We start from the raw sequence: 26101 nt of genomic DNA, 5'->3' as shown, positions 1-26101 counted from the left end.
CTGTTACTGTGATAAAACATCTGACAAAAACAACTTAAGGAAGGGTGCTTACGGTTCTGTAGGGATAGAGTACACAAGGGCAGCGAAGAAGTGATACAGTGGCAGCCGTAGGAAATAGAGTGATCATACACAAGACACAGAACAGCAGGGACAGTGAGGCTATAAATCTCTGAAGTCTGCCCCCCTCCCCCTGTGATGCATTCATTCTACAAGGGTATATCTCCCAAAAGTTCCATAACTTCTTTAAACAATGCCACCAAAATTGGGGGCATCAAGTATTCAAATACATGAGTCTATGGGGTATATTTCTCATTCAAACCACTTAGGTATTTTATTATATTCACTCTCTCTCTCTCTCTCTCTCTCTCTCTCTCTCTCTCTCTCTCTCTCTCACACACACACACACACACACTTCTAAAGCCTTTAAAAGAATTCATAGATTAATTCTATGAGAACATGTTAGGGTCCAGAGCAGATTAGTTTTTGACCATGTCTACCTACAGAAGCTGCTTTTTAATAGGCACTGTAGCTGTAAGGATATGGCCTGTTCCCTACTAAGAGTCTGACTGTAAAGCTCTACCCCTCCCCCAACCCCCAATAGATTCTCAGGTGCCCAGCTTCTAGGTGAATGGCTGGTTCATTCTCAAGTTCCCCAAGGAAATCTATAGACCTCAGGTTGCCAGACTTCCTAGGACAATAGAGCGTCAACACATGCCCTACTCACTTAATATGTACACATCAACTCTCTGTGTCCCTCCCTTAATTCTCCATATAATTTTGGATGTACATAACATTTCCCTAACATTTTTTTCATTCTCCCTCCTGGTTTTGCTGGGAAGCCTTTCCCCTTTCTGTGAGACCTGTAAGAAGAGACCCCTAGTCTGCCTTGCGGACTTGAATAGTCCTACCCTGTTGTCTGTCTTTGTATGGTGCTGGAGCCTGAACTTTCACTGGGGTCTCCACCACTCTATTGTCTGGCTTTCTGTTTATATGCCCACAGTGTTAATAACTCTTCTAATAAATGTTTTTACCCCAAAGGAAATCATCCTCAGTGCCTCCCTTGAATTTCAATCCCAAGACCATTCAATAATTAAAAATTAATAAATAAGGATGGCTGTATGTGTAATATAAGCCATGCGTTTTAATGATCCCACATTACCTTCAAGGTTACCTATGGGACCTTTTATGCATGTTTACAATGAGAAATGGAAAGTTCTGTTTCTTGCTGAAATCAACAGAGTTGATAGAAAGCTGAGAGGAACTGTCATCAGCTCAGAGATTTCACTGAGAGGCCAGTGCTTGCTATGTCTGTATTAGAGTTGATTCATTCAGATGTACATGTCCATTGTTCGTGAGAAATCCTCAAGTTCTGATACAAGTCCCTGCACTGGGCCCCTCTCCTGCGAATCGCTGGGCTCCTTTGTAGCCCTCAGCTGACTCAAGTAGCCCAGGCTTCCTTTCAAGCCTTTGGAGAAGGCTTGGTTCACCTCCGTCCCTGCCCATGTGAGTTAGTGCTGCTCTACTCTGGGGCTGGCTGCACACAGAACATTTGAAGCCATAAAATGAGAAGTATTAAAAAGCAGATGGTTTTGTTTACTCTGACTCGGAGACTCTTCTGGAACATACCTTTAAACAACTAAAATCTTTACTGCGAGAGGACAGAAACTTTAAGACACATAGTTAAGGACGGTTTTAATACCTATCCGGCATGTAAGAGAATACGATTTTCTTTTCTTGTTGTCCCAGAATTGTGGCTAAAACCTGAGTTGAGAACATATGGCACTGAGATTCTCTAAGTCACTAATGGCCATCGGGGCTTACTACATGACAGTTGTCACCATTACTTATCACTAGTCACCCCAACTACCCCATTTCTTCATGCTTTCCCAGAATTTGAGGGAGGGTAAACATTCAAAATTTATGGCTGATGCTTTCCTTTCCTTGCCCTTGGAGGAGTCAGTAGAGCTATTCTGTCCACAGAGCCAAGTGACTCAGTCTTAATGGCATCCTCATGCAGATTGGGGCCATCTTGGGAAAGGAGAGATTGTCAGCCTCTCCCTCCAAATATTTACTTAGGTGCAGAATCTTGAAACATGTTCTGTCGCCGAATACATGATTTACTTCTCAGTTTTTCTCCTTCGCTTGGGGAAGAGATGGGAAAGTGGAGCTGTGGTTCTAAATGCTTTGGCACATGCTTGTGGTGAGGTAGGAGGTAAGCTGTTCTGTGGAGAGGCTCCTGGAGATTGAGAAGGTTTCAGACACAGAAAGGCTCAACCTGAAGTTTCACATGCATGCCACTGATGCATATACACCACGTTGGGAGGTTACCACAGTCATGGAAAGTCAACCTGAACCAGGGCAAGAGCGGGGACGCCTCTTAACCAACCCCTCAGACACAACCACATATGGAGAATTTCATTGTGCATCTGTAGTCCTGGTCTCCTCTGAATCCAGAGTGGCAAATACTTGTGGCAAGGGAGAAATGTCCCTTTAGACACTACAGTTGAATGGGGTCACAGAAGGGGGTGGTGTCTAAAGGTGCTCTGAACTAGGTATGACACAGATTTTAAAAAATGTTAATATTTGAGCCATAGTTATTGGAAATGGAGGGTTATTTTGAGTATAAATGGCTTATTTGGAGTCATCCTAGGGTATTAAGATACCAGTTACCCAGCTCTGGAGGCTAGCTTACCCTAGCAAGACAAAGTCATTTGCACTTAAAAGACAATAAATTGTGATACGTTGATGAGCTGTGTTTTTAAAATGAATCCTTTTCTCCAAGTTTCCATGACATTTTCTTCATGAGCAGGACTGTAGCTACTTTTATGTTGTCTAGGTCATGTTTGGCCCATATAAGGACACATGCTCCACTATGTTCATAGCAGCCCTATTTATAATAGCCAGAAGCTGGAAAGAACCCAGAAGTCCTTCAATGGATACAGAAAATGTGTTATATTTACACAATGGAATACTACTCAGTAATTAAAAACAACGAATTCATGAAATTCTTAGGCAAATGGTTGGATCTAGAAAATATCATCCTAAGTGAGGTAACCCAATCACAAAAGAACACACATGGAATACAGTCACTGATAAGTGGATATTAGCTCAGAAACTCTGAATACCAAAGTCACAATTCACATATCAAATGACTCCCAAGAAGAAGGAAGGAGAGGTCCAGGATCCTGAAAAGGCTTGTTCCAGCATTGTAGGGGAGTACCAGGACAGAGAAGTAGGAGGGGGTTGATAGGAGAATTGGAGAATGGGCAGAGGGAAGAGGGCTTAGGAAACTTATGGGGAGTGGGAACTGGGAAAGGAAAAATCATTTGTAATGTAAACATAGGATATAGAAAATAAAAATTATATATATATACAAAGAAAATATTTGGTACATGTGAATATAACAGCATACTGTATTGCTATAGTATGGATGTGGGATGTCCTTCAAAGCCTTGTGTGTTGTTAGGACTGTAAGAAGGTAATAGAAATTGATTTGGAAGTCTTCCAGTGTTATGGGAAGTCCATTGTCTAGTAGCTTCCTCAGTGTCCTTAATCAAAGCCTTAAAGTTTTAATCATCTAGACTTTTCATTTCTTTGATTAGTTTTATTAGATAATTTAATTTTGTTTTTAAAGTTATCATGAGTGGACTTTTCCCCCCGATTTTCTTTTTCAGTATGTTTGTTATTGGCATATAGGAAATTATTGCTGTCAATTAGTGTTAATTTTGTATCACTTAAGAGACTTTGGTGGAGTCTTTGGAGTTTCTTATGCAGAGAATCATATCATCTGTAAAAGAGATACTTTGTCTTCATCTTTTCCTATTCATCTTTTTTATTTCCTTGTCTTATTGGTCTAGCTAAGGTTTCAAGTACTATACTGAATAGAAGCAGAGAGAATAGACACCCTGTACTACTCCTGATCTCTGAGAATGATTGGAGATTTTTTTTCCCATTCAGCATGGTGTTGGGAGTGCGCTGCATACAGCCTTCATTATGCTGAGGCATGCTCCCCCCATTGCTCATCTCTCACCCCCCCCCTTTTCATGAAGAGATGTTAGATTTTGATAAAGGCCTTTTTTTTGGGGGGGTCCATTGAGATGAAGTGGTCTCTGTCTCTGAGTCTGTTTATAGATGAATTATATCTATTAATTTACACACATTGAACCACTTCAGCCATGGCTGGGCTGAAACCAACTTGGTCGTGAGGAATGATGTTTTGTAAGTGACTTTGAATTTGGTTTCCAAGCATTTTACTGAGAATTTTCATCTATGTTTATCAGGGAGATTGGTGCATATTTTTCTTTGTCTGTGTCTTTTAAATTCTGTTTTTCATATCTTATATTGACCACTGTCTTAGTTAGGGTTACTATGGTTGCAATGAAACACCATGACCAAAGCAACTTGGGGAGGGAAGTGTCACAGTTTATCAGCAAAGGAAGTCAGGTCAGGAACCTGAATGCAAGAGCTGATTCAGAGGCCACAGAAGGGTGCTGATTACCTATGGCTTGTTCTACTTGCTTTCTTATAGCAACGAAGACCACCATCCCAGGGGTCTTCTACCCACAATGCCCTACAGTCTTGTTTACATTCTGATCTTGGAGGCATTTTCTCAGTCAAGGCTCTCTACTCCCTGATGACTCTAGCTGTGTCAAGTTGACATAAAACTAGCCAGTACAACTGACCACATGTCAACAACTTGACATACAAACACATCACTTTTCAATTAGACCCTTTCCTTTCTCATTTATTCCCAGATGGACTATTAATATTAATATCACAATATAAAACATAAATAACTTTAAAAGTTCCCCACTACTTACAAATTCAAACACATTAAAAGTTTGGTCTCTTTAAAATATCTCTTTAAAAATCCGAAATCTCTTTTAAAAGTTCAAAGCCTTTCACCTGTGGGTTCCTGTAAAAATCAAAATTAAGATAAATACTTTCCTCAAGAGGGAAGAATCAGGGCACGGTCACAATCTGAACCAAGCAAAACCAAACTCCAGCAGTGTGTAAATAACTCAATGTTGAGGATCTATGATGAACTCAGAATCTTCTTGGCTCCTCCATAGAGCTTGGGTCACTTCTCCAGCTCTGCCCTCTGCAGCACACACAGCTTCGCTTCTAGGCTTAGGCTGGCCTCAGCTCCATTGCTATTGACATTCTTGGTGGTCATCCCACGGTACTGGCATCTCCAAAACTCCTGGGGTACCTTCCTTCAACTGGGCCGCACTTTCACAAATAGCCTCCCCTGGCCTCTCCTCGGGGACTCCAGTACTGCCATACAGCAAGAAGCCTCAGCTGTTGCCCATGACCCTTCTTCATGCCTTCAAAACCAGTATCACCTGGCTGACTCTTACCCTACCAAGTTCAACTGCTAGCACAAGGTACAGCCTCAGTCACTTCTGGAACAAAGCTTCTGTGTACTGACCCCGAGAAACACTTTTCCAAAGATTTCTCTTCAGTGATGCTGGTCTCTTCTTTATCACCATTAAGTTCCTCAGCTCCAGCTAACCAACATTGATTGTCCCAGTAACACAAGTTTTACTCCCATGGTGCTGGTCTCTTGTTAATCATGCCTGACTCTTCAACCCCCAAGATGACAGCATCTTCATTCAAAATAGCAAATGGCCCTGGTAGAGTTGTTAGATTTCCCTCTGAAATTTCAGAACCCAGACTCCCATCATCTGCACTGCTCTCAGCATTCTTATTTTCCAAACTCCAACAGAACAGCCCACTGAGGTCTCAATTCAAATGACTCTTTTAGCCCAGAGTTCCAAATCCTTCCACAATCCTGCCCCCCCCCCCAAACAGTCAGGCTATCACAGCAACACATCATTACTCTGGTACCAAGTTGTCTTAGTTAGGGTTATTATCTTTGTGATGAAACACCATGATCAAAGCACCTCGGGCAGGAAAAGGTTTATTTGGCTTACACTTCCACATCATAGCTCATCAGGACAGGAACCCTAGCAGGTCAGGAAAATGGAGGCAGGATCTGATGAAGAGGCCCTGGAGAGGTGCTGCATACTGGCTTGTTCTCATACTTTTTCTCAGTTTGCTTTCTTATAGAACCCACCAGCAGCAGCCTAGGGATGGCAGCATCCACCATCGGGTAGGCCTTCCCACATCAATCCCTAATTAAGAGAGTGACCTATCAGCTTGTCTACCTCTGGATCTTATGGAAGTATCAGATTGAGGCTCTCCCCTCTCTGAAGATGCTAGTTTGTATCAAGTTGACCTAAAACTAGTAAGAACAGGAACCTTATTTCTTTCATTAGGCTGTTTGTTTTTGTTTTCTTGAAGCATATGTGCATCTTGTCCGAGTTGTATAAACAGTCATTCTTTTGAGTTCTCTGGAAGTTCCTCCAGGTCATTCTCACTGAGGCTAATTTCTGCAGGATTAGTAATTTTTGGAGGAGACGTTTTGTTTTCATCAAGTCAGGTTTGTTCATATACTATGTCTGGAGTTTGCTGATTCCATCAAGTCAGGTTTGTTCATATACTATGTCTGGAGTTTGCTGATTCAATCTCTTCCTTCTTCCTCCTTTGTTCTTTTCTTCTTTGCTTCCTATCTTTCAACTCAAGTCTCCATTCTTCTGTCAGTGGAAGGATTTCCAAAACTCTTTGGTAGAGAACTAAATCCTGGTAAACTTGAGCCCTGGGGTTCCCCTGTGAGGCTGGTATTCAGGGCCACAGGCTCTGTTCCAAGCCTTCTTCTGAGAGTCTGCTACCGCCTGCACTATCAGTTACTAGCCTCCAGCTGGTCCCTGCCTCTGCCATCCTCTGGGGCGGCTTTCTGCATCTGGATGCCCTCTTCTGGATCAGCCCTGGCATGTTTCCACAGCCTCCTACATGTATTGTGCATGCTCTTGTTCCTCCACGTCTTCCCCTGGGCCACTTCTAGCCCAGACCCCCAACTTCTGCTATGTGTTGTGCAACCTCGTACGTCTGTGGACCTCACCATGGTCTCCTTGGTCCACACTTTAACACGATTGGGTAGAGGGAGAAGAAAATTTCTACATCAATAGTTTTTAATTTTTTTCCTGTGAGTTTGTTCTATTTTCAAAACTATGGTATAGAAGAGTCAATGTGTACTCATGTAGCCAGAATTTACTGTTATCTAATTTAGAGAAAACATTTAAAACTAAAAATAAGACACATTAAAGAAAAAGTATGTGTTTGGGTTGAAAGAGTAAATTGCTTGATCCCAGCAAACACTAAGCAGACAAACAAAACAAAACTTAACCAGATGTCACTTTCCCAGGAATATTTGCTTTGAGTTAGAAATGATCACGCCTTCCTTAAGTTCTTCTCCACACCATCGCTGGCTCTTAGCTTCAGTCTTCACTACATCAGGGCTTGAATAGAGAGAGAGAAAGGGGCTGTGGATCGAGCCCACTGGCTGGCTTCGTGCATAGCATGCACAAAGCCCTCGGTTCATTGTCACAACAACAAAAACAGTTAACAAAGCTGAGATAGGGCACGGGACACAGTGAGCATATGGAGTCTTCATTGTATTTCCTGCAGAATGAAGGCAGGTCAGGCATGTCTTTAATCCCAGCACTCAACAGGCAGATTCTGTAGCAAGCCAATTTCTGTATGTTCAAGGCCAACCTGGTCTACATAGTGAGTTTTAGGAGAGCCAGGGCTACATAGAGAGACTTTGTTTTAACAACAACAACAACAACAACAACAACAACAAAACCAACAACAACATCCCAAGAACTACAATCATGAAATATAGCTACATCCCAATGCCCAGGTGACACATATTTAATATGGCAAGTGACCTAAGATTGTGTGATTGTCTTTTTTTATTTTAGAAAATATACTTTTAGAAAAAAGTATAGGGAAATATGGCATTTTAAAGTACCTTTTCTTAAAAAGTAAAAATGTCAACAAATAGAAATAGATGTTCTTTAAAATGTTGCTTTAACAAGAAAAATGGACATAATATATCTATAGCTTAGAAGATAATGACAATTTGTTAAATTAATATATAGCTAATATCATATAGCCATAGAAAATGGTATTGACCGAAATATATTTAGTAAGTGAAAACTGTAACATCTTTTGGTTAAAACAATATGTGTATGTATAGATCTGTTTTGATGCACAGAAAGTTCTGGAAACATGCATCGAGGCATTAACACACGTCTCTGAGTTGTCAGAACAATACATATTTAAGGCGGTTCTGTTTTCCTACTTTTTTTTTTTACATTTTTTACTTTGACATTTTGTATTATTTTTTTACATTTTAAAATCACAATAAAAGCAATTATTTAAATTAGACAATAATGATCAGTTTAGGATTTTTTTTTTTTTTTGTCCTGAGTGTTTTCAGAGGTAGAGCAGGGAGGAAGAGTGGCTACAGCCAGCTCCTGCCAGTCCGCTGCCGGCCGGCGTGGAGTTCGGTGCGGAGATTCACAGTACACATCAGCTGGAGGAGCGCGCAGGCTTTCATCTTCTGCTCAAGCGTTCCCAGGCGCTGTTTATCGCCTCCCGGTTAGTGTCAGCAGAGAAGATGACAAGGCTAGACACCACCTGCTCAGTGAACCTGCTTTGATTTACCAGAGATGAAAACAAAGCGATTTTTATAGATGTATCCACTGAAATTTATCATCAGTATTTGATCTTCCTGAGAGTGTTGGGAAAAAACTATGACATAAAACGGTCATAAGAGCTACTCTTTGATCCAGCTGTGGATTTTGAATGAGAAAACTTAAACTACCCTAAAGTATGCAGCTTGTGGCACAGACTTGGAACTGGGGAGAACGAGAACTGCTCTGTGTAAGCAGTCCTTCAAGTCCAGCCCGCAGAGTCTTCTATCCCTTTTTGCTTCCTTCTGATTCTTTTACAGTGCAAGCTTGTAAATTATCTGTCTGGAGTTGGCAGCGAAACCCAAAGCTTCTATTTCCAGAGAAGAGTCACTTTTTAAAAAAACAAGTCTGGTCATTTGTCATCTTCCAGAAATAGACAAGAGGTTCCAGCACCATTTGGGAACATTCTAAAAGTGCAGGATGCCCCCAGTAAAACAGAGCTGGCCTTGGGAACATGTCTGAGCCACGTGGTGGCTGTGAAGCGAGGGCAGCCATGTGGGAAGGGCTGAATTGTGTCCAGGCTGGGTAAGGCTTTACAACCGAGGTGAATCAGTGTCTGTGCTCAATGCGGCCGTTAAGTCACTTTCATGGTTGCTTGTTGATGTTATTTCTCTGCTAGTGAAATGAACCAGTTCAAGCCTGATTAGACAATATTAAATGAAGGGTTTATTGGGAAGCTGCTTGGGGAGGCAGAGGGGGGCAGGGCTGGCGAGGAAGGAGGCCAGGGAAGTTGCCATGGTAAGAGAGATTGGGGAGGGGGAAGAGAGAGAAAGAAAATGCAGAGAGAGAGAGAGAGAGAGAGAGAGAGAGAGAGAGAGAGAGAGAGAGAGAGAGAAGGAGGAAGGGAGACAGAGAGGGAGAAGGGGGAGGGAGAAAGAGGCGGAGGGACAAGGAGAGAGACATCTGGATTGTCTAGAGAAGAGAGGCTTGGGGAAGAACAGCCCAATCACTGGGCTGAAAAGTTCAGGACTGGGGGCAGGGTGATGTGTCAGGTAGGGACTGAGGGATGCTGGGAGAACCTGGAGGCCAGGTCTGCTTTGATATGTAAAATATACACTTCAGTCCCTTGTCTCAGGTCCAAATCAAATACTCATCTGGTTCTCCACTAGCTATGAAAGGGCTGTGTTGTTTTAAGGTTTGCGTCTTTTAGTGCCAAGCTTTACACTTTGCTCAGATGCCATGAACATTTGTTTATTGAGATTATTATTATTATTATTATTATTTCTTTGTTCAAGTAAAGACTCATCCCAGTAAATTTGACTGTTTCTTATAGCCTCCGTCCTAAATGGGAGGGTTGTTGTCCTCAAATCTATACAGCAGAAATACTTTTTTTTTGAGATCTGCTTAGTGCAGGTCACATGACTCAAGATGACTCAAGGAGACCCAAGGAAAGTGGGCAGTGGGGGTGGGGACTCTTATATTTTAAAAAGGAGCTATACTCTGGATGGCTTATGCCATTCTTTGGCCGTAGCCATATCTAAGACCCGCTTCCTGGATCCTACACAGTTGTCTTGGGCGCTTGGGCTGGAGTGGACTTGAGAGTGCATGAAATGAAGACAGCAGAGAAAAGGATGCCTCTTGGGTCTTTGATGACTTGGTTGGGCTGCGTCACCGAGCAGCCTCACAAATGAAACTCTCTGGGCATTGACTTTTTAATTTTTCATGCTACTTTGATTGAACTTGGGCCTTCAAACCCACTAGGCCAGTGCTCTGCCACTGAGCTATAGCTGACCTCTTTTACAAACAGTTTTTGCATTTTTAACAACACGTGAGGTTTAGCTGTATATCGGTGGAGGTATGCCTTGAATGTGCTCCTCCAGTCTCAGCCTCTCAGTTACTTGGGATTACAAGTGTATGTCACCATGCCGGCCTCCTGGGGTGGTGGTGGGGGGGATTCTTTTTTTTTTTTTTTTTAGTTTTTTTTTTTATTAGATATAATTTTTATTTACATTTCAAATGATTTTCCCTTTTCTGGCTTCCCACTCCCCGAAAGTCCCATAAGCCCTCTTCCCTTCCCCTGTTCCCCCATCCACCCCTTCCCACTTCCCTGTTCTGGTATTGCCCTATACTACTGCACTGAGTCTTTCCATAACCAGGGGCTACTCCTCCGTTCTTCTTGGACATCATTTGATGTGTGGATTATGTTTTTGGTATTCCAATTTTCTAGCCTAATATCCACTTATTAGTGAGTGCATATCATGATTGATCTTTTGAGACTGGGTTACCTCACTTAGTATGATGTTCTCCACCTCCATCCATTTGTCTAAGAATTTCATGAATTCATTGTTTCTAATGGCTGAATAGTACTCCATTGTGTATATATACCACATTTTTTTGTATCCATTCCTCGGTTGAGGGACACCTGGGTTCTTTCCAGCTTCTGGCTACTACAAATAGGGCTGCTATGAACATAGTGGAGCATGTATCCTTATTACATGGTGGGGAGTCTTCTGGGTATATGCCCAGGAGTGGTATAGCAAGTTCTTCTGGAAGTGAGGTGCCCAGTTTTCGGGACAACCGCCAGACTGATTTCCAGAGTGGTTGTACCAATTTGCAACCCCACCAGCAGTGGAGGAGTGTTCCTCTTTCTCCACATCCTCGCCAACACCTGCTGTCTCCTGAGTTTTTAATCTTAGTCATTCTGACTGGTGTAAGGTGAAATCTCAGGGTTATTTTGATTTGCATTTCCCTAATGACTAATGATGTTGAGCATTTTTTAAGATGCTTCTCAGCCATCCAAAGTTCTTCGGATGAAAATTCTTTGTTTAGCTCTGAACCCCATTTTTAAATAGGGTTATTTGGTTTTCTGGAGTCTAACTTCTTGAGTTCTTTGTATATATTGGATATTAGCCCTCTGTCAGATGTAGGGTTGGTGAAGATCTTTTTTCCAATTTGTTGGTTGCCAATTTGTTCTTTTGATGGTGTCCTTTGTCTTACAGAAACTTTGTAATTTTATGAGGTCCCATTTGTCAATTCTTGATCTTAGAGCATAAGCTATTGGTGTTCTGTTCAGAAGCTTTCCCCCTGTACCGATGTCCTCAAGGGTCTTCCCCAGTTTCTTTTCTATTAGCTTCAGAGTGTCTGACTTTATGTGGAGGTCCTTGATCCATTTGGAGTTGAGCTTAGTACAAGGAGATAAGGATGGATCAATTTGCATTCTTCTGCATGCTGACCTCCAGTTGAACCAGCACCATTTGTTGAAAAGGCTATCTTTTTTCTGCTGGATATTTTCAGCCCCTTTGTTGAGGATCAAGTGGCCATAGGTGTGTGGGCTCATTTCTGGATCTTCAATCCTATTCCATTGATCCGCCTGCCTGTCACTGTACCAATACCATGCAGTTTTTAACACTATTGCTCTGTAGTATTGCTTGAGGTCAGGGATACTGATTCCTCCAGAATTTCTTTTGTTGTTGAGAATAGTTTTAGCTATCCTGGGTTTTTTGTTATTCCAGATGAATTCTTTTTTTTTTAATATTAGCATAGTTTTACTTTATTTCTACAGATTATTTTCTAGCAGTTACTTTCTTTTTTTTAAATTTTCTATATTCTTTGTTTACATTCCAAATGATTTCCCCTTTCCCAGTACACCCCTCCCCATAAGTCCCACAAGCCCTCTTCCCTCTGCCTGTTCTCAAATCAACCTCCTCCCACTCCCTGTCCTGGTACTCCCCCACAACGCTGCATCAAGCCTTTCAAGGACCAGAACCCTCTCCTTCCTTCTTCTTGGGAATGATTTGATATGTGAGTTATGTCTTGGGTATTCAGAGCTTCTGGGCTAATATCCATTTATCAGTGACTGCATTCCATGTGTGTTCTTTTGTGAATGGGTTACCTCACTTAGGATATTTTCTAGTTCCAACCATATGCCTAAGAATTTCATGAATTCATTGTTTCTAATTGCTGAGTAGTACTCCGTTGTATAAATATACCGCATTCTCTTTATCCATTCCTCCATCAAGGGACATCTGGGTTCTTTCCAGCTTCTGGCTATTATAAATAGGGCTGCTATGAACATAGTAGAGCATGTGTCCTTATTGCATGCTGGGGAATCCTCTGTGTATATGCCCAGGAGTGGTATAGCAGGGACCTCTGGAAGTGTCATGCCCAGTTTTCTGAGGAACCGCTAGATTGATTTCCAGAGTGGTTGTACCAGCTTGCAATCCCACCAGCAGTGGAGGAGTGCTCCTCTTTCTCCACATCCTCTCCAAAACCTGCTGTCTCCTGAGTTTTTAATCTTAGCCATTCTGACTGGTGTGAGGTGAAATCTCAGGGTTGTTTTGATTTGCATTTCCCTAATGACTAATGATGTTGATCATTTCTAAGGTGCTTCTCAGTCATTTGAAATTCTTCAGGTGAAAATTCTTTGTTTAGTTCTGTATCCCATTTTTTAATAGGGTTATTTGGCTCTCTGGAGTCTAACTTCTTGAGTTCTTTGTATTGGATATTAGCCCTTTGTTAGATGTAGGGTTGTTGAAGATCTTTTCCCAACTTATTGGTTGCTGTTTTGTCCTTTTGACAGCGTCCTTTGCCTTACAGAAACTCAGTAATTTTATGAGGTTCCATTTGTCAATTCTTGATCTTAGAGCATAAGCTATTGGTGTTCTGTTCAGGAAATTTTCCCTTGTGCCCATGTGCTCCATGCTCTTCCTGGAGGGGGGTGGCTGGATTCTAATGAGAAGTTACAGACTTTGTTTTTGTTTCAGACAAAGTATAGAACATGTTTATCTGCAGCTAAAATGTATCCTAACTACTCAACTTCCAATGTAGGTTTCAAGAAAACTGGAGATAGATTAGCCATCTTCTTCCTTATGCTCCAAATACAAAGGGCTTCTGCTTCTAAGAAGGAGAGAGATGGCCACCCTGCTGGCGGTTTGCAGCCCTGTGCCCCTAATGGTTTCTCCATCCTGGGTTCTGGAGTGGAACAGAAACACTGAGCCAAATCAATAGGTAAAGTTTGATGGGCTCATGTGTTTGAGCACTTGCTCCCTGCTGGTGACAGTTTTGGAAGAAGGCTGAGGAGGTGTGGCCTGGTTGGCCACAGAAGGCCCAACCCTGGTGCAGTCTTGCTCTCTCTGCTTCCTGCCTTCTGTGATGCTCCTACAGACAACCAGGGGCTACATCTGCCACCAGGCTTCCCTGAAGCCGGAACGAAATGTGACAAAATAAATCTGTCTTAAGTCACTTCTGTAAGTTTTTTTTCCCCTCGTGATAAGAAAAGTAGCTAACATTGTGAATAAAGCACGCTAGGTGGAAGAAACAGAGCTGAGAAGCATGTGGGGTAGACAAGTGAGGCAATTCACCGGGGTGCCTGGTCTGAGACAGCAGTGTTCCCAGAGAAACCAGGGAGGATGAGGGACTAGAAGGGCTAAGCCCTGGGGACTGAGTTAATGAGGATGAACGGTTAGTTTTATGGGAGAGAGAGAGAGAGAGAGAGAGAGAGAGAGAGAGAGAGAGAGAGAGAGAGAGAGAGAGAGAGAGAGAGAAATGGGGGAAGGGGAGAAGGGAGAGAGGAAAGGGAGGGGAAGGGAAGGGAGAGAGAGAGAGGTAGTGCAGACTTGACTAGATTCCAGATTTATGGGTCTTAAAATATACAAAACAACCCTGAGATGTCACCAGTCAGAATGGCTAAGATCAAAAACTCAGGAGAAAACAGGTGCTGGCAAGGATGTGGAAAAACAGGAACACTCCTCCACTGCTGGTGGGATTGTAAGCTGGTACTACCACTCTGGAAATCAGTCTGGCGGTTCCTAAGAAAACTGGGAATGATACTTCCAGAGGACCCCGCTATACCACTCCTGGGCATATACCCAGGGGATTCTCCAGCATGTAGTAAGAATACATGCTCCACTATGTTCATAGCAGCCCTATTTGTAATAACCACAAGCTGGAAAGAACCCAGATGTCCCTTAATGGAGGAATGGATACAGAAAATGTGCTATATATACACAATGGAGTACTATTCAGCAATTAAAAACAACGAATTCATGAAATTCTTAGACAAATGGATAGAACTGGAGAACATCATCCTGAGTGAGGTAACCCAGTCTCAAAAGAACAGGCATGGTATGCACTCACTGATAAGCTGATATTAGCCTAGAAGCTTTGAATACCCAAGCCACAATTCACAAATGATGCCCAAGAAGAAGGAAGGAGTGGCCCTTGGTCCTGGAAAGGCTCAGGGCAGCAGTGTAAGGGAATACCAGGACAGGGAAGCGGGAAGGGGTGGATTGGGGAATAGGAGGAGGGAAGAGGGCTTATGGGACTTTTGGGGAGGGGGATACAGGAAAGGGGAAATCATTCAAAATGTAAATAAAGAATATACTGAATAAAAATACTCTAAAATAAATGAATAAAAACATAGATACAAGATATTATGGCTATAAGATTCATTTTTATTTATCAATCCACATAACAAATATTTTGCTTATTATTAAAAGCTTATTGAAGCCCTTCCAACACTTCGAGTAGTTCGTCTCCTCAGTGGTTAAATTGAAGACCATTCGTGATTAAAATGTTAGAAAACTTAACAGTAAATCACAATCAGGATTCTAAATAGGACTTCTCAGAAAAGATTTTCTAAGCCTACTTTTTTTGGTTTCTATTGAGCCCTCGTTCCAAAAAACAAAGATCTGTTACATGCCTGGGGAGGGGTGTCTTTCATTTCTTATACAGATTTATTTACTTTGGCATGTCTGAGTATTTTGCCTATCTGCCTCTGTGCAGTATGTGCACGGGGCCTGTAGAGGCCAGAAGAGGGCGGCAGAGCCCCCAGAAACTGGGGTTAAAGATGGTTATAAACTGCTATTGGATGCTGGGAATAAAATCCAGGTTCTCTGCTGGAGCAAGTGCTCAAAACCACTGAGCCAACTCTCCAGCCTCTGCTGGGTGAGGGGTGGGGTGGGAGTTCTTAAATTTTAATGTAAGTGAGTCCTATCGGCTTCATGAGAAACATAAGACCCTAAAATTGGCTGAACTTTTGTGCAGTAGATATAACCAATATATAGTCACACACATACACACACACACACACACTCACACACATACAAATACACACACATGTACATGCACACACACATTCACACACATCTACATGCACACACACATGCATACACATACACACATACACATACACACACATACACACATACACACATGCACACAAGCACACAGGCACATACACATGCACGCACACACACATACACACACATACACACACATACACACATGCACATACACATGCACACACACACACACACCTTCACAAGACACTCAATCCAGCCTTAATGTGACAGATATGTATTGACTTGTGAAACAATGGCGCCGATTCTCAGAAACAAAGGAACATGACTGAAAACTCACTGCCAAGCCACCTGAGGACACAGGCCACTCAACACGGTGGAATGAACTGGGAATAGTTCCCTTCGCCTTTTATTTCCTGGTTAAGGCGTTGTTTATGAAAACACAAACACCATGTAAGGTCCTATTAGGAGCCTTCCATTGATGCTGCTAACAAAATTAGAAACAAATCATTTTGGATCTCCTGCTCTGGTCAAGGGATTCTAGTTGATGAAGATTATGAAGCAGGATCACTTTTAAAACCATAGATTTGTCCAATCTGTGTATTAATCACAAACTTGTAATGTTTTTACATTCATTTGTACAAAAGTTTAAGCTCAGATCATCTAAGACAGGGCTTTGAAACACAAGTGTGGCTTTTAGTGTTTGAGACTTATTTACTCATTTTTACTTATGTGTACAGATGTGTGCCTACATGAGGTTATGTGCACCACATGTGTGCAAGTAGCCACAGAGGCACGGGGTGTCGGAGACTCTGGAACTGGAGTTGCAAGCCCTTGTGAGCTACCTGATGTGGATGCTGACTACCAGACCCGGCTTCTCTGGAAGAGCAGTGAGTGTTCTTAACTGCTGAGCATCTTTCCAGCTGTTAAGAACCTGCATCTAACCTTTCCTTTATCATAGTTTGCAAACATGCAAGCAATAGATGAGGTCTCTTTGGCGCTCCTTGTTGATACTGCTAACAAAACTGGAAACAAGTATTTTGTGATTAGGAAGCCTTCAAACAGAAAATGATACTACCTTACCAAGTTTACCCTTAGGAACCTATTATTGAACATGTTTATAGTTTGTTTTCAAACTCCATGTCAATTTAGAAATACTTTGTATTATTGATAAGATATGTACCAAATATGAAAATATTTCTAAAAACAAAACAACTCTCATATAGCTTATATTTTCTATTTATAATTACCTGTTCTACTCAGCCCCAGAGTATTGCAGCCAACCCTAGAGCATTCTAGCTGATCCCAGAGTAGTCTAGCTAGCTCCAGAATGCTCTCTGTCTTCCTCTGTGGCAGAACTTGCATGCCACTCTCTTGAGAATGTGTGATGAGAGGGCCTCTTAGGAACTCAGGCTCACTTCCCTCTCTCAGCCCCCAACTCATGAGAATCCCCCTCAGCCTTTTGCCTTCTCTCCAGCACTCTTTCCCCCAACCCCATTCTCTCACTCCTTTTTCCCCTCCCCAGTTTCTTGCTATATGGTAAAGGCCAGCCTTGAACCCACATTTATGACTCTCCTCCCTCACCCTCCAGGGTGCTGGGATTGCAGGCACGGTCCACAACACCCGACAGCCACTTTCTCTTCATAAGCAAATTATAACCATATTTCAAAGCCATTTTGTCTTTCTTCCTGATAAGCTTTCTTTTTTTTTTCTTTTTTTTTAAATTTTTTTATTCGATATAATTTATTTACATTTCAAATGATTTCCCCTTTTCTAGTCCCCCACTCCCCGAAAGTCCCTCAAGCCCCCTTCTCTCCCCCTGTCCTCCCACCCACCCCTTCCCACTTCCCTGTTCTGGTTTTGCCGAATACTGCTTCACTGAGTCTTTCCAGAACCAGGGGCCACTCTTCCTTTCTTCTTGTATCTCATTTGATGTGTGGATTATGTTTTGGATATTCCAGGTTTCTAGGTTAATATCCACTTATTAGTGAGTGCATACCATGATTCACCTTTTGAGTCTGGGTTACCTCACTTAGTATGATGTTCTCTAGCTCCATCCATTTGCCTAAGAATTTCATGAATTCATTGTTTCTAATGGCTGAATAGTACTCCATTGTATAGATATACCACATTTTTTGCATCCACTCTTCTGTTGAGGGATACCTGGGTTCTTTCCAGCATCTGGCAATTATAAATAGGGCTGCTATGAACATAGTAGAGCATGTATCCTTATTACATGGTGGGGAATCCTCTGGGTATATGCCCAGGAGTGGTATAGCAGGATCTTCTGGAAGTGAGGTGCCCAGTTTTCGGAGGAACCGCCAGACTGATTTCCAGAGTGGTTGTACCAATTTGCAACCCCACCAGCAGTGGAGGAGCAACCCCTCTTTCTCCACACCCTCTCCAACACCTGCTGTCTCCTAAATTTTTAATCTTAGCCATTCTGACTGGTGTAAGATGAAATCTTAGGGTTGTTTTGATTTGCATTTCCCTAATGACTAATGAAGTTGAGCATTTTTTAAGATGCTTCTCCGCCATCCGAAGTTCTTCAGGTGAGAATTCTTTGTTTAACTCTGTTTCCCATTTTTTAATAGGGTTGTTTGGTTTTCTGGAGTCTAACTTCTTGAGTTCTTTATATATATTGGATATTAGCCCTCTATCTGATGTAGGATTGGTGAAGATCTTTTCCCAATTTGTTGGTTGCCGATTTGTCCTCTTGATGGTGTCCTTTGCCTTACAGAAACTTTGTAATTTTATGAGGTCCCATTTGTCAATTCTTGCTCTTAGAGCATACGCTATTGGTGTTCTGTTCAGAAACTTTCTCCCTGTACAGATGTCCTCAAGGGTCTTCCCCAGTTTCTTTTCTATTAGCTTCAGAGTGTCTGGCTTTATGTGGAGGTCCTTGATCCATTTGGATTTGAGCTCCTGATACGCTTTCTAACCCTTCTTCTGAAAGTTTCCTCTCTCTGCACTGTACGCGGAGACTCCATCACACCCTCAGGGGTCTGGCCTTCCAAGTGTGCCTTCAGGGGTTGGTTCTTAGGTGAAGGTTACATGAACAGTCTTAAATGTTGTGGTGTTTGGTGACTCTTCACAATCTGAACCTATGTAGCAGATTTTTTTTTTTACTGATTATTTCATTTCATTGGAGAGAGGCAATTAGGAAAAATGTCTAAAAACTTATCTTTAGAAGAGTGATAATTTTAAAAGGTCAAGAAACACTATTACAAATTTTAAAATATGTAATTCATTGTATGCAGTTTTCTGTTCAACTTATCTATCTCCTGGAGACACTAACTATTCCATTTTCTCCTCTCCCTCCTTCTTTCTCTCCTTCCCTCCCTCTCTCTTTCTGTGTGTGCATATGCACACATGTGCATAACACTAATGTATCCATTGTTTACGGCTAAAGATGACCTAAACTCCATCAATGCAAGGTCCTTATGGCTGTATTTCACATGAGTAGGCTACAGTATGGTCTCAGAACTCTGTGCATTGGCCCTGATGTTAACTCAGGCCCTGCATCTGACCATGCTCCATATACGGCTACTCATTTCCCAAGCCAAGTTGTGTGGTAAGTGGTTGTGGGTTTCTGTGAAGGATGAGACATCATTACCAGAGATTACAGCATTACATCATTGCTCTAGAGATACGGGGCCCTTGTGCCAGGGGTATAGTTTAGTTAGTTTGGAACACGAAAATTAACCCAGGTTTGGAAAGGGGGCAGTGAATTATGACTTTCAAACGGAGAAGCTATTGCCAGCTCTCTGTTGCCCCTATTGCTCCAGCTCAGTAGAAGAAAAAGGGGGAAACTCTCTCCTCTTCTCACATGATACAATGTATTCTTTCCTTCATTCTTTCTGGGCTAATGCAAAGACTCCGGCAAAACAATGTTGTTTGCAGACAGGCTTGCTCTCCTGAATGCTCACCGTGAACATTCAGAATATGGCAGCTCACTAAAGCAAGGTTAGGGAAGAGGAAAGGCGCAGACGCCCGTGGAGCCTGCCGTACCCGCGGCTGCTGCCTTGAAGATGATCTTGTTCTCCTCTGTACAGAGTTAGTGCACAGAATGCTGACCTTCCCCACCCAGCTTCCTGGAACCGAAGCCCGACTACCTCATCGCAGTTTCCATCTCCAGCAGAAAGCACTGGGGATGGATTAGAAGAGAAGCTTTCAGATGGTGTGAGGCGCGAGCAGGGAGCGAAGGGGCCCAGAAGTTTATAGGAATAGCTTTATTTCCAGCACAACAGACTTCTGAACAAAATGTTTAGGAAGAGGGGAACTGGGTTTCTTAGAGTCTGGCATAGCACATAAAACCACTGAAATGGAAAAGAATCATTCCCCTCATAAAATCAGGTAACAGATTTGCTGCACGTATAACCTGATATTTTAAAGCAGTGTATTTTGCGTTCTGTGGTTACAGTGTACGTCATGGCTCAGAGATGCTCCCCACTGGGCCTGTCTTCTGAAGAGGAATTTGCAATCGATAAAAGAGCAGAGTCCCGGATGGTGTATCAATAGGGAAAACAAATGCGCAGTAAGCTTTGCCTTGGGTTGCTGATGCTTAATATTCCAACATAATTAAGCTCACTTGAAGCCACCGTTTCCTTCTAGATACTATATTATCCCTGAAAACCAGTGAGTATATATTGCTTTCAGCAATACGGTTTATTTTGATGGGCAGTTGTAGCCTACCTACATTTAAGTTTTAAAAGATGATTAACAACCCACCTTTCCAGGAAGGCTTTCAGCTCATTGATTTCTTTGGAATGAACATCATGGCCAAGTTTCTTAGTAGAGAGAAAGAACAGATCTCATTTCAAGGCAGATCAGTTCTTCAAAGGGAAATACTTTTATTGGATATGATTGTGTTAAACCTCACCTTAATATTAGCCTATCATAATTAATAAATAATTTTGTGTGTTACATGAACTAGAAACCCACATAGTATTTAAAAAAAAATCAGACAGTAAAAAAATCAGACAGCATTGTTTAGTTGTTCCTATGTCAATGTTCTTTTATTTTGTAATTTTTAACTGATTGTTTTCTACATTGGGAAATAAGCAGACACACACACACACACACACACACACACACACACACACACAGAGAGAGAGAGAGAGAGAGAGAGAGAGAGAGAGAGAGAGAGTCAGAGACAGAGATAAAGAGGTTGTGGGGGAGAGGGAGAGAATACTCTGTCTCTTCTTTGAAGCTCTTCTAAGTCCCATATTTCTTTTAAAAAAGTTTTTATTGATTCTTTGTGAATTTCAAATCATGCATCCCAATTCCACTCATTACCTCATTCCTTTATATCCATCCTTCACTCCGATAACCTCTCCCCCAAAACAAAACAAAAAAACGAAACTGAGAGCCACCACTACTACCAAATGCCACTGTTGAAGCTGCAGTGTGTTAGAGTGTGTCACGTCGTCTACCCTTTTACTGAAACACCTTTACTTGCAAACATTCATTGCAATGAGTCATTGGCTGGTTTGACCCCTCTGGCTTCTCCTACACTATCAATCTCTGGATTCTCATTGGGATTCCTCCCAGATATTCCGTTGTTGCCCCGTATCATGGTGATCCCGCAGCTTTGGATCTGCAGGATTGGCCCCTTCACGTGCTCCAACCGTTCAGACGTGGACGGGGTGGATGTTGGGGTGGGCCAACTCAAAGTCCTGGATCTGGGCCTCGGTGGTAGCTGAGTTGGTGAGCCCATCAGCTTCACCACACCCATGCTGTCAGGGCCAGCTCCCCTGAGTGCTACACCTGGTGAGGGGTGGGTCAGCTCACTTCCCCCCCCCCACAGGTAGACGTGCATAGCAGATGAGGGGCGGGGCCAGCATAGTAGATGAGGGGCGGGGCCAGTTCCTGAACCCATTCCATCAGTCCCAGCACTCCTGCACCAGCACCACCAGAGCCAGCTCTCCAATGATTCCCAGGTAATGGGGCGGAGCCAGGTCAGTACAGTGCTTGTCCAAATCAGGGACAGCTGCATGGCCTTTGATGGTAACTTGGGACATAGACATCGACACCAACCCCAGCTGCAGCAGGATTATGAAGCCAGACATGGCCCTCAGCAATGACCCAGGCCAGGATGTCACCATGGCCTCAGCTGGCAGCCAAGGCCACTCAAATCAGTTTGGCCCTCGGCGTCAGCTCAGTCCCCAGACATCAATATAGTCTCAGGCAGCGGCCCAGACCACTGACAGCCAGATGGCTTTCAGTGGTAACTTGGGCCACAGACAGCAGATTCCAGAGGCAGTAGGGCCGTGGACCCAGGCAGCCCTTGACGGCAGCTTGGGCGCACCATCAACCTGGCCTCAGGTGGCTGTGTAGGCTCCTCATATCTGCCTGCTTCTTGCCTGTTTCTAGTTTTTAGTTTTACCTCTCTCCATGGTGCGGGAGCCACTTGACTTTTCTTTCTCTGACATCTCTCAACCTTGCACTCCCTGCTTCCCATGTCTCGGGCACATACTCATTTGCTGCATTGTCTTTGCTGGGCTGAGCACTTGTGTGTTTTTCTACTAGTCAGCTAATTTATCTTCCTTAAAAACTGTTGGCCCTAGGCTGGAGAGCTGGCTCAACCCTTAAATATATTTGTTGTTCTTGCAGAAGACCAAGATTGGATATCCAGCACACACGTAGTGACTTACAACTCCACTCGCAGGAGATCAGATCTGATGCTTTCTTCTGACTGCCACAGGCACCAGGCACATACATGGTACATGTATGTATATGCAGGCAGAACATTTATACATATAGATTTAAAGAAGAAAATCTGAACATGTTGGACATGAGTGGAGAATCCCCAGTCATCACCTCGCAATGTGCACATAAAGAAAGCCTTGTTGAAAGTCCCACCAGTTCAACTGAAGAAACTTCAAAGGAAGAAGCTGATGGTGGTACTTTGTGCAGGGGCAACTTGTGGGCATCTCCATGCCGCTGGCTGGTAAGTATCTATCTAATAAGAACAATTCAAAGGCAGATCAGTAGGAAGTACTCCAGCTAAGCCCAAGGACGTGACTCTTGGAGCCACTGGTAACACTACCTTCTCCCCCACTTTGTCACACTTTGATGTGACATTTTCTCCACTGTTGCAGACTGTGAGGTGCTAGAACACTTTTGCACAACCCCATGAACACCCAGCCACTAAGTTCAATTTTTCCAAGTTGAAAACCCAAAGGCACAAAGAAGTGACTTGTTTAGGGACAAACACTGAGTATGTTCAGGGCTTGCTAATGTAGCTTCAAAATCCATGCGCAGCTCTCCTCTTGATCTACATCACTGTGAGCTCTTCATATCTATTATCTTAATGAAATCAAATATATCATCGGCTGAAATGGCTTTCATGCTTTAATATCATAATTTGGATCTAATGGGATTAACAAGCAAGTGCCTGCATTGATGATGAATGAAAACCTACCCCATGAAAAAGGCACCAACTGACACATAGACAGAACCTGCTGTCATATCATTCCCCATGTCCTATACATGGACAGAGCCCACTATCAAACCACTCCCCATGTCCAGTATGTAGAGAGAACCCACTATCAAATCATTCCCTGTGTTTATCTTCACAAAAAACAAATCTATAAGACAGTGTGGCTGAACATGGGCCTTGTTCAGTTCTTTTGGGTGAAGCAAATGGACTCAGTATTTTGGTATATCCGACATCCTGCAATTTTTTTTTCAAAATTTATTATATTTTTTTATTCAATATATTCTTTATTTACATTTCAAGTGATTTTCCCTTTCCTAGATCCCCCTCCCCAAAAGTTCCATAAGCCCTCTTCCCTCCCACTGCTCCCCAATCCACCCCTTCCCACTTCCCCATTCTGGTATTCCCCCACACTGCTGCACCAAGTCTTTCCAGGACCAGGGGCCACTCCCTCCTTCCCCTTGGGCATCATTCAATATGTGAATTGTGTCTTGGAATACTTCTAGGCTAATATCCATTTATTAGTGAGTGCATACCATGAGTGTTCTTTTGAGACTGGGTTACCTCACTTAGGATGATGTTCTCCAGTTCCATCCATTTGTCTAAGAATTTCATGAATTCATTGTTTCTAATGGCTGAATAGAAAGTTGTGGCTGTTAAGTACACCCAAGCTTTGTTCCCAGGAGATGGTTTTGGTAAATATGTGTCACTCTCTTGAGCAAAATGCAGTAGTTTGCTTTCTGTTATTATGATAAAAGCCAGGACCACAAGCAAATTGGAGAGAAAGGGGTTTACTAAAGCTTACAGTTTATACTCTGTCATGAAGAGAAGTCAGTGCAAGGACTCAAAGCAGGAACCTGGAAGCAGGAACTGAAGCAGAGACCATGGGAGACTATCTTACTCCTCATGGCTTGTTCATCTTGTTTCTTTACACAACCCTGGACCACCTTCCCAGAGATGGTACCATCTACAAAGAACTGACCCCCACTCCTGTCAATTACTACTCAAGATTTGCCTGTAGGCCATTCTGATAGAGGCAATTCCCTTTTCTCAGATGACTCTGACTTGTGTCACAAAAAAAAACTGGTCAGCACAAACAAGGTAGATACAGATTTTGAAAAAGACAATAGTGTTCTTCTCTAACATGGTTCTACATAAAATCAATCACAAAAAGAATAAATTCTCTCCAATGGCCACCAAGCTTCAGAAGGAAAAAACATTGAAGATACACCTTTAAATAAAGTTTTCTTTAACATATAATTTGAAGTGTGGTATTGACAACTTCCCAAAATTTTCAAATTTGAGATTTTCACGCTCCTTCCTGTCCTCCATTTCAATGTCTTCTGTTTCTTTCCCAACCCTGAATCAACCTGTTTGAAGGTACCACCCCTCCTACCCTTCCCTCAGTCCTAGTGTACTCTGCCAAGCCTTAGTATGGACCCAGATTTCCTCATTCCCGTGGACCCTCTCAGCCCCAACTTTTAACCCAACCCCCTTCCTGCCTGTCAGCCTCCCAGTACACCTTTTGTACCCAGTCCCCACAGCTACACTATCAGGGACTTGGGTGGGTGCATTTTTTCCAGTCCTCCATTCTGATCTCTCTAGTCTTGCCCTCAGTCCAGTAACAAAGTGCTTATAGATGTCTGTCCTCACATCTCAACTGCATTCCTGGAGACTCCAATGATTGTTTCAGACCCAACCTTCTCATCCCCATCTCTCCAGAGTTTCCTTGCCTTATTGCAACTTATTTGCAGGATCCCCTTTCTGCCACACCTCCAACTCTTTGGAGACCCCACCTCTTGGTGTGCACAGGATTCCCTTAGCTCTTTCCTGATGTCCCTGTCTGGCTTTTCTCCCAGGCCACCTCTGTTCCTCTCTGCTACCCACTGACCTGCACTCTTACCAGGCAACCCAAGCTATCACAATTTCCCTGAGATTCAACAAAGACCAGACCAGATACCAACACCTAGAATTACCTCAACCATCCCAATGCTAGATGCCTAGGCAACAGTGCCAAAACAAACATTAACAGCTAAAGCAGAATGCCTCCACCAGGACCCAGTAACCCTACCATAGTAGGCCCTGAGAAATGCAGTATAGTTGAGTCAAAAGACAAGGACTTCAAAAAAGTGGTTATGAATGTGTTCAAGGAACTTAAAGAGGAGATGAGTAAACCCCCAGGGCCCCCGGCAGCCCACTCCTCCTCCCCTATGCCTGGTTGTCCAACCCCATTACTGGGCAGGGATCTATGGCTAAACTATACTTCTCCTCTGTTCATCTAAGTCCTTCCAGAATCTTCTTTCCCCTCCTAGCCTCTCAAGAGTCTTCTTGTCTACTGGCTGACACCAATACTTTGCCTCATCCTCCTTCAGAATCCCTCCTTGAGTCTAAAGAATGAGATATCTCCTCTCCCTCAGTGGCTTTCCACCACGCCCCTGCTGTGATCCTACGCTGGGACCCTTCCTCATCACTCCGTTGCTCGAAATACCTTATCTTTTAAAAACGTAGACAAGGCTTAAAACCTATCATGCAATGCCTTCCTAATAAAGTTATTCTCAAGACTACTCGATCACCCCATACCATTCCTGTCCTAAAACCTGAAGACTCCTGGTCTAGGACCTCAGGATTTACTAATTCTGAGTAATGTGGCTGTCTTTCCTATACACCCAGTGATGTTCAACTCTTAGTTCTCTACTTTCCCAGATCCCCCTCCATCTTTTACTTTACTGTTCTAGCCATTAAGGATATTTATTTACCTTCCATTTACACCTAGGTTCACTCTGCCTTCATGTGGTAGGACCATGACACTGGGTCTCTTAAATTAAAAAAAAAAAAGCTTCAAAATTAAGGTTCAATTACCTGCTAGCCCAAATTGCTTTCAAATGTAGAAGTCAAGTCTTGCCTTTTCTTAGAGCCAGAGCAGTGGTTCTCAAGTTTGCTAATACTGCAGCCCTTGAATCCATTGTGTCACGGTGACCCCTAACCATAAAATTATTGCTACTTTATAACTGTAATTTTGCTACTGTTATGAGTTGTAA

General features: G+C 42.8%; 1 protein-coding gene across 1 annotated transcript in view; it reads right to left on the bottom strand.

The window, feature by feature from the left end:
* The window catches only part of Rxfp1 (relaxin family peptide receptor 1), a 170699-nt gene extending 153402 nt beyond the window's left edge, over positions 1 to 17297 (bottom strand). Inside the window, exon 1 of the mRNA XM_052180957.1 lies at positions 17207 to 17297. Within this exon, the coding sequence (XP_052036917.1) occupies positions 17207 to 17297 (91 nt within the window). The remainder of the gene's footprint in view (positions 1 to 17206) is intronic.
* Positions 17298 to 26101: the final 8804 nt, after the last annotated feature.

The sequence above is a fragment of the Apodemus sylvaticus genome, chromosome 4, assembly GCF_947179515.1.
Source record: "Apodemus sylvaticus chromosome 4, mApoSyl1.1, whole genome shotgun sequence".
Classification (NCBI taxonomy): Eukaryota; Metazoa; Chordata; class Mammalia; order Rodentia; family Muridae; genus Apodemus; species Apodemus sylvaticus.
The sequence above is the reverse complement of the archived record's forward strand: the minus strand, read 5'-3'. Positions and strand labels throughout refer to the sequence as shown.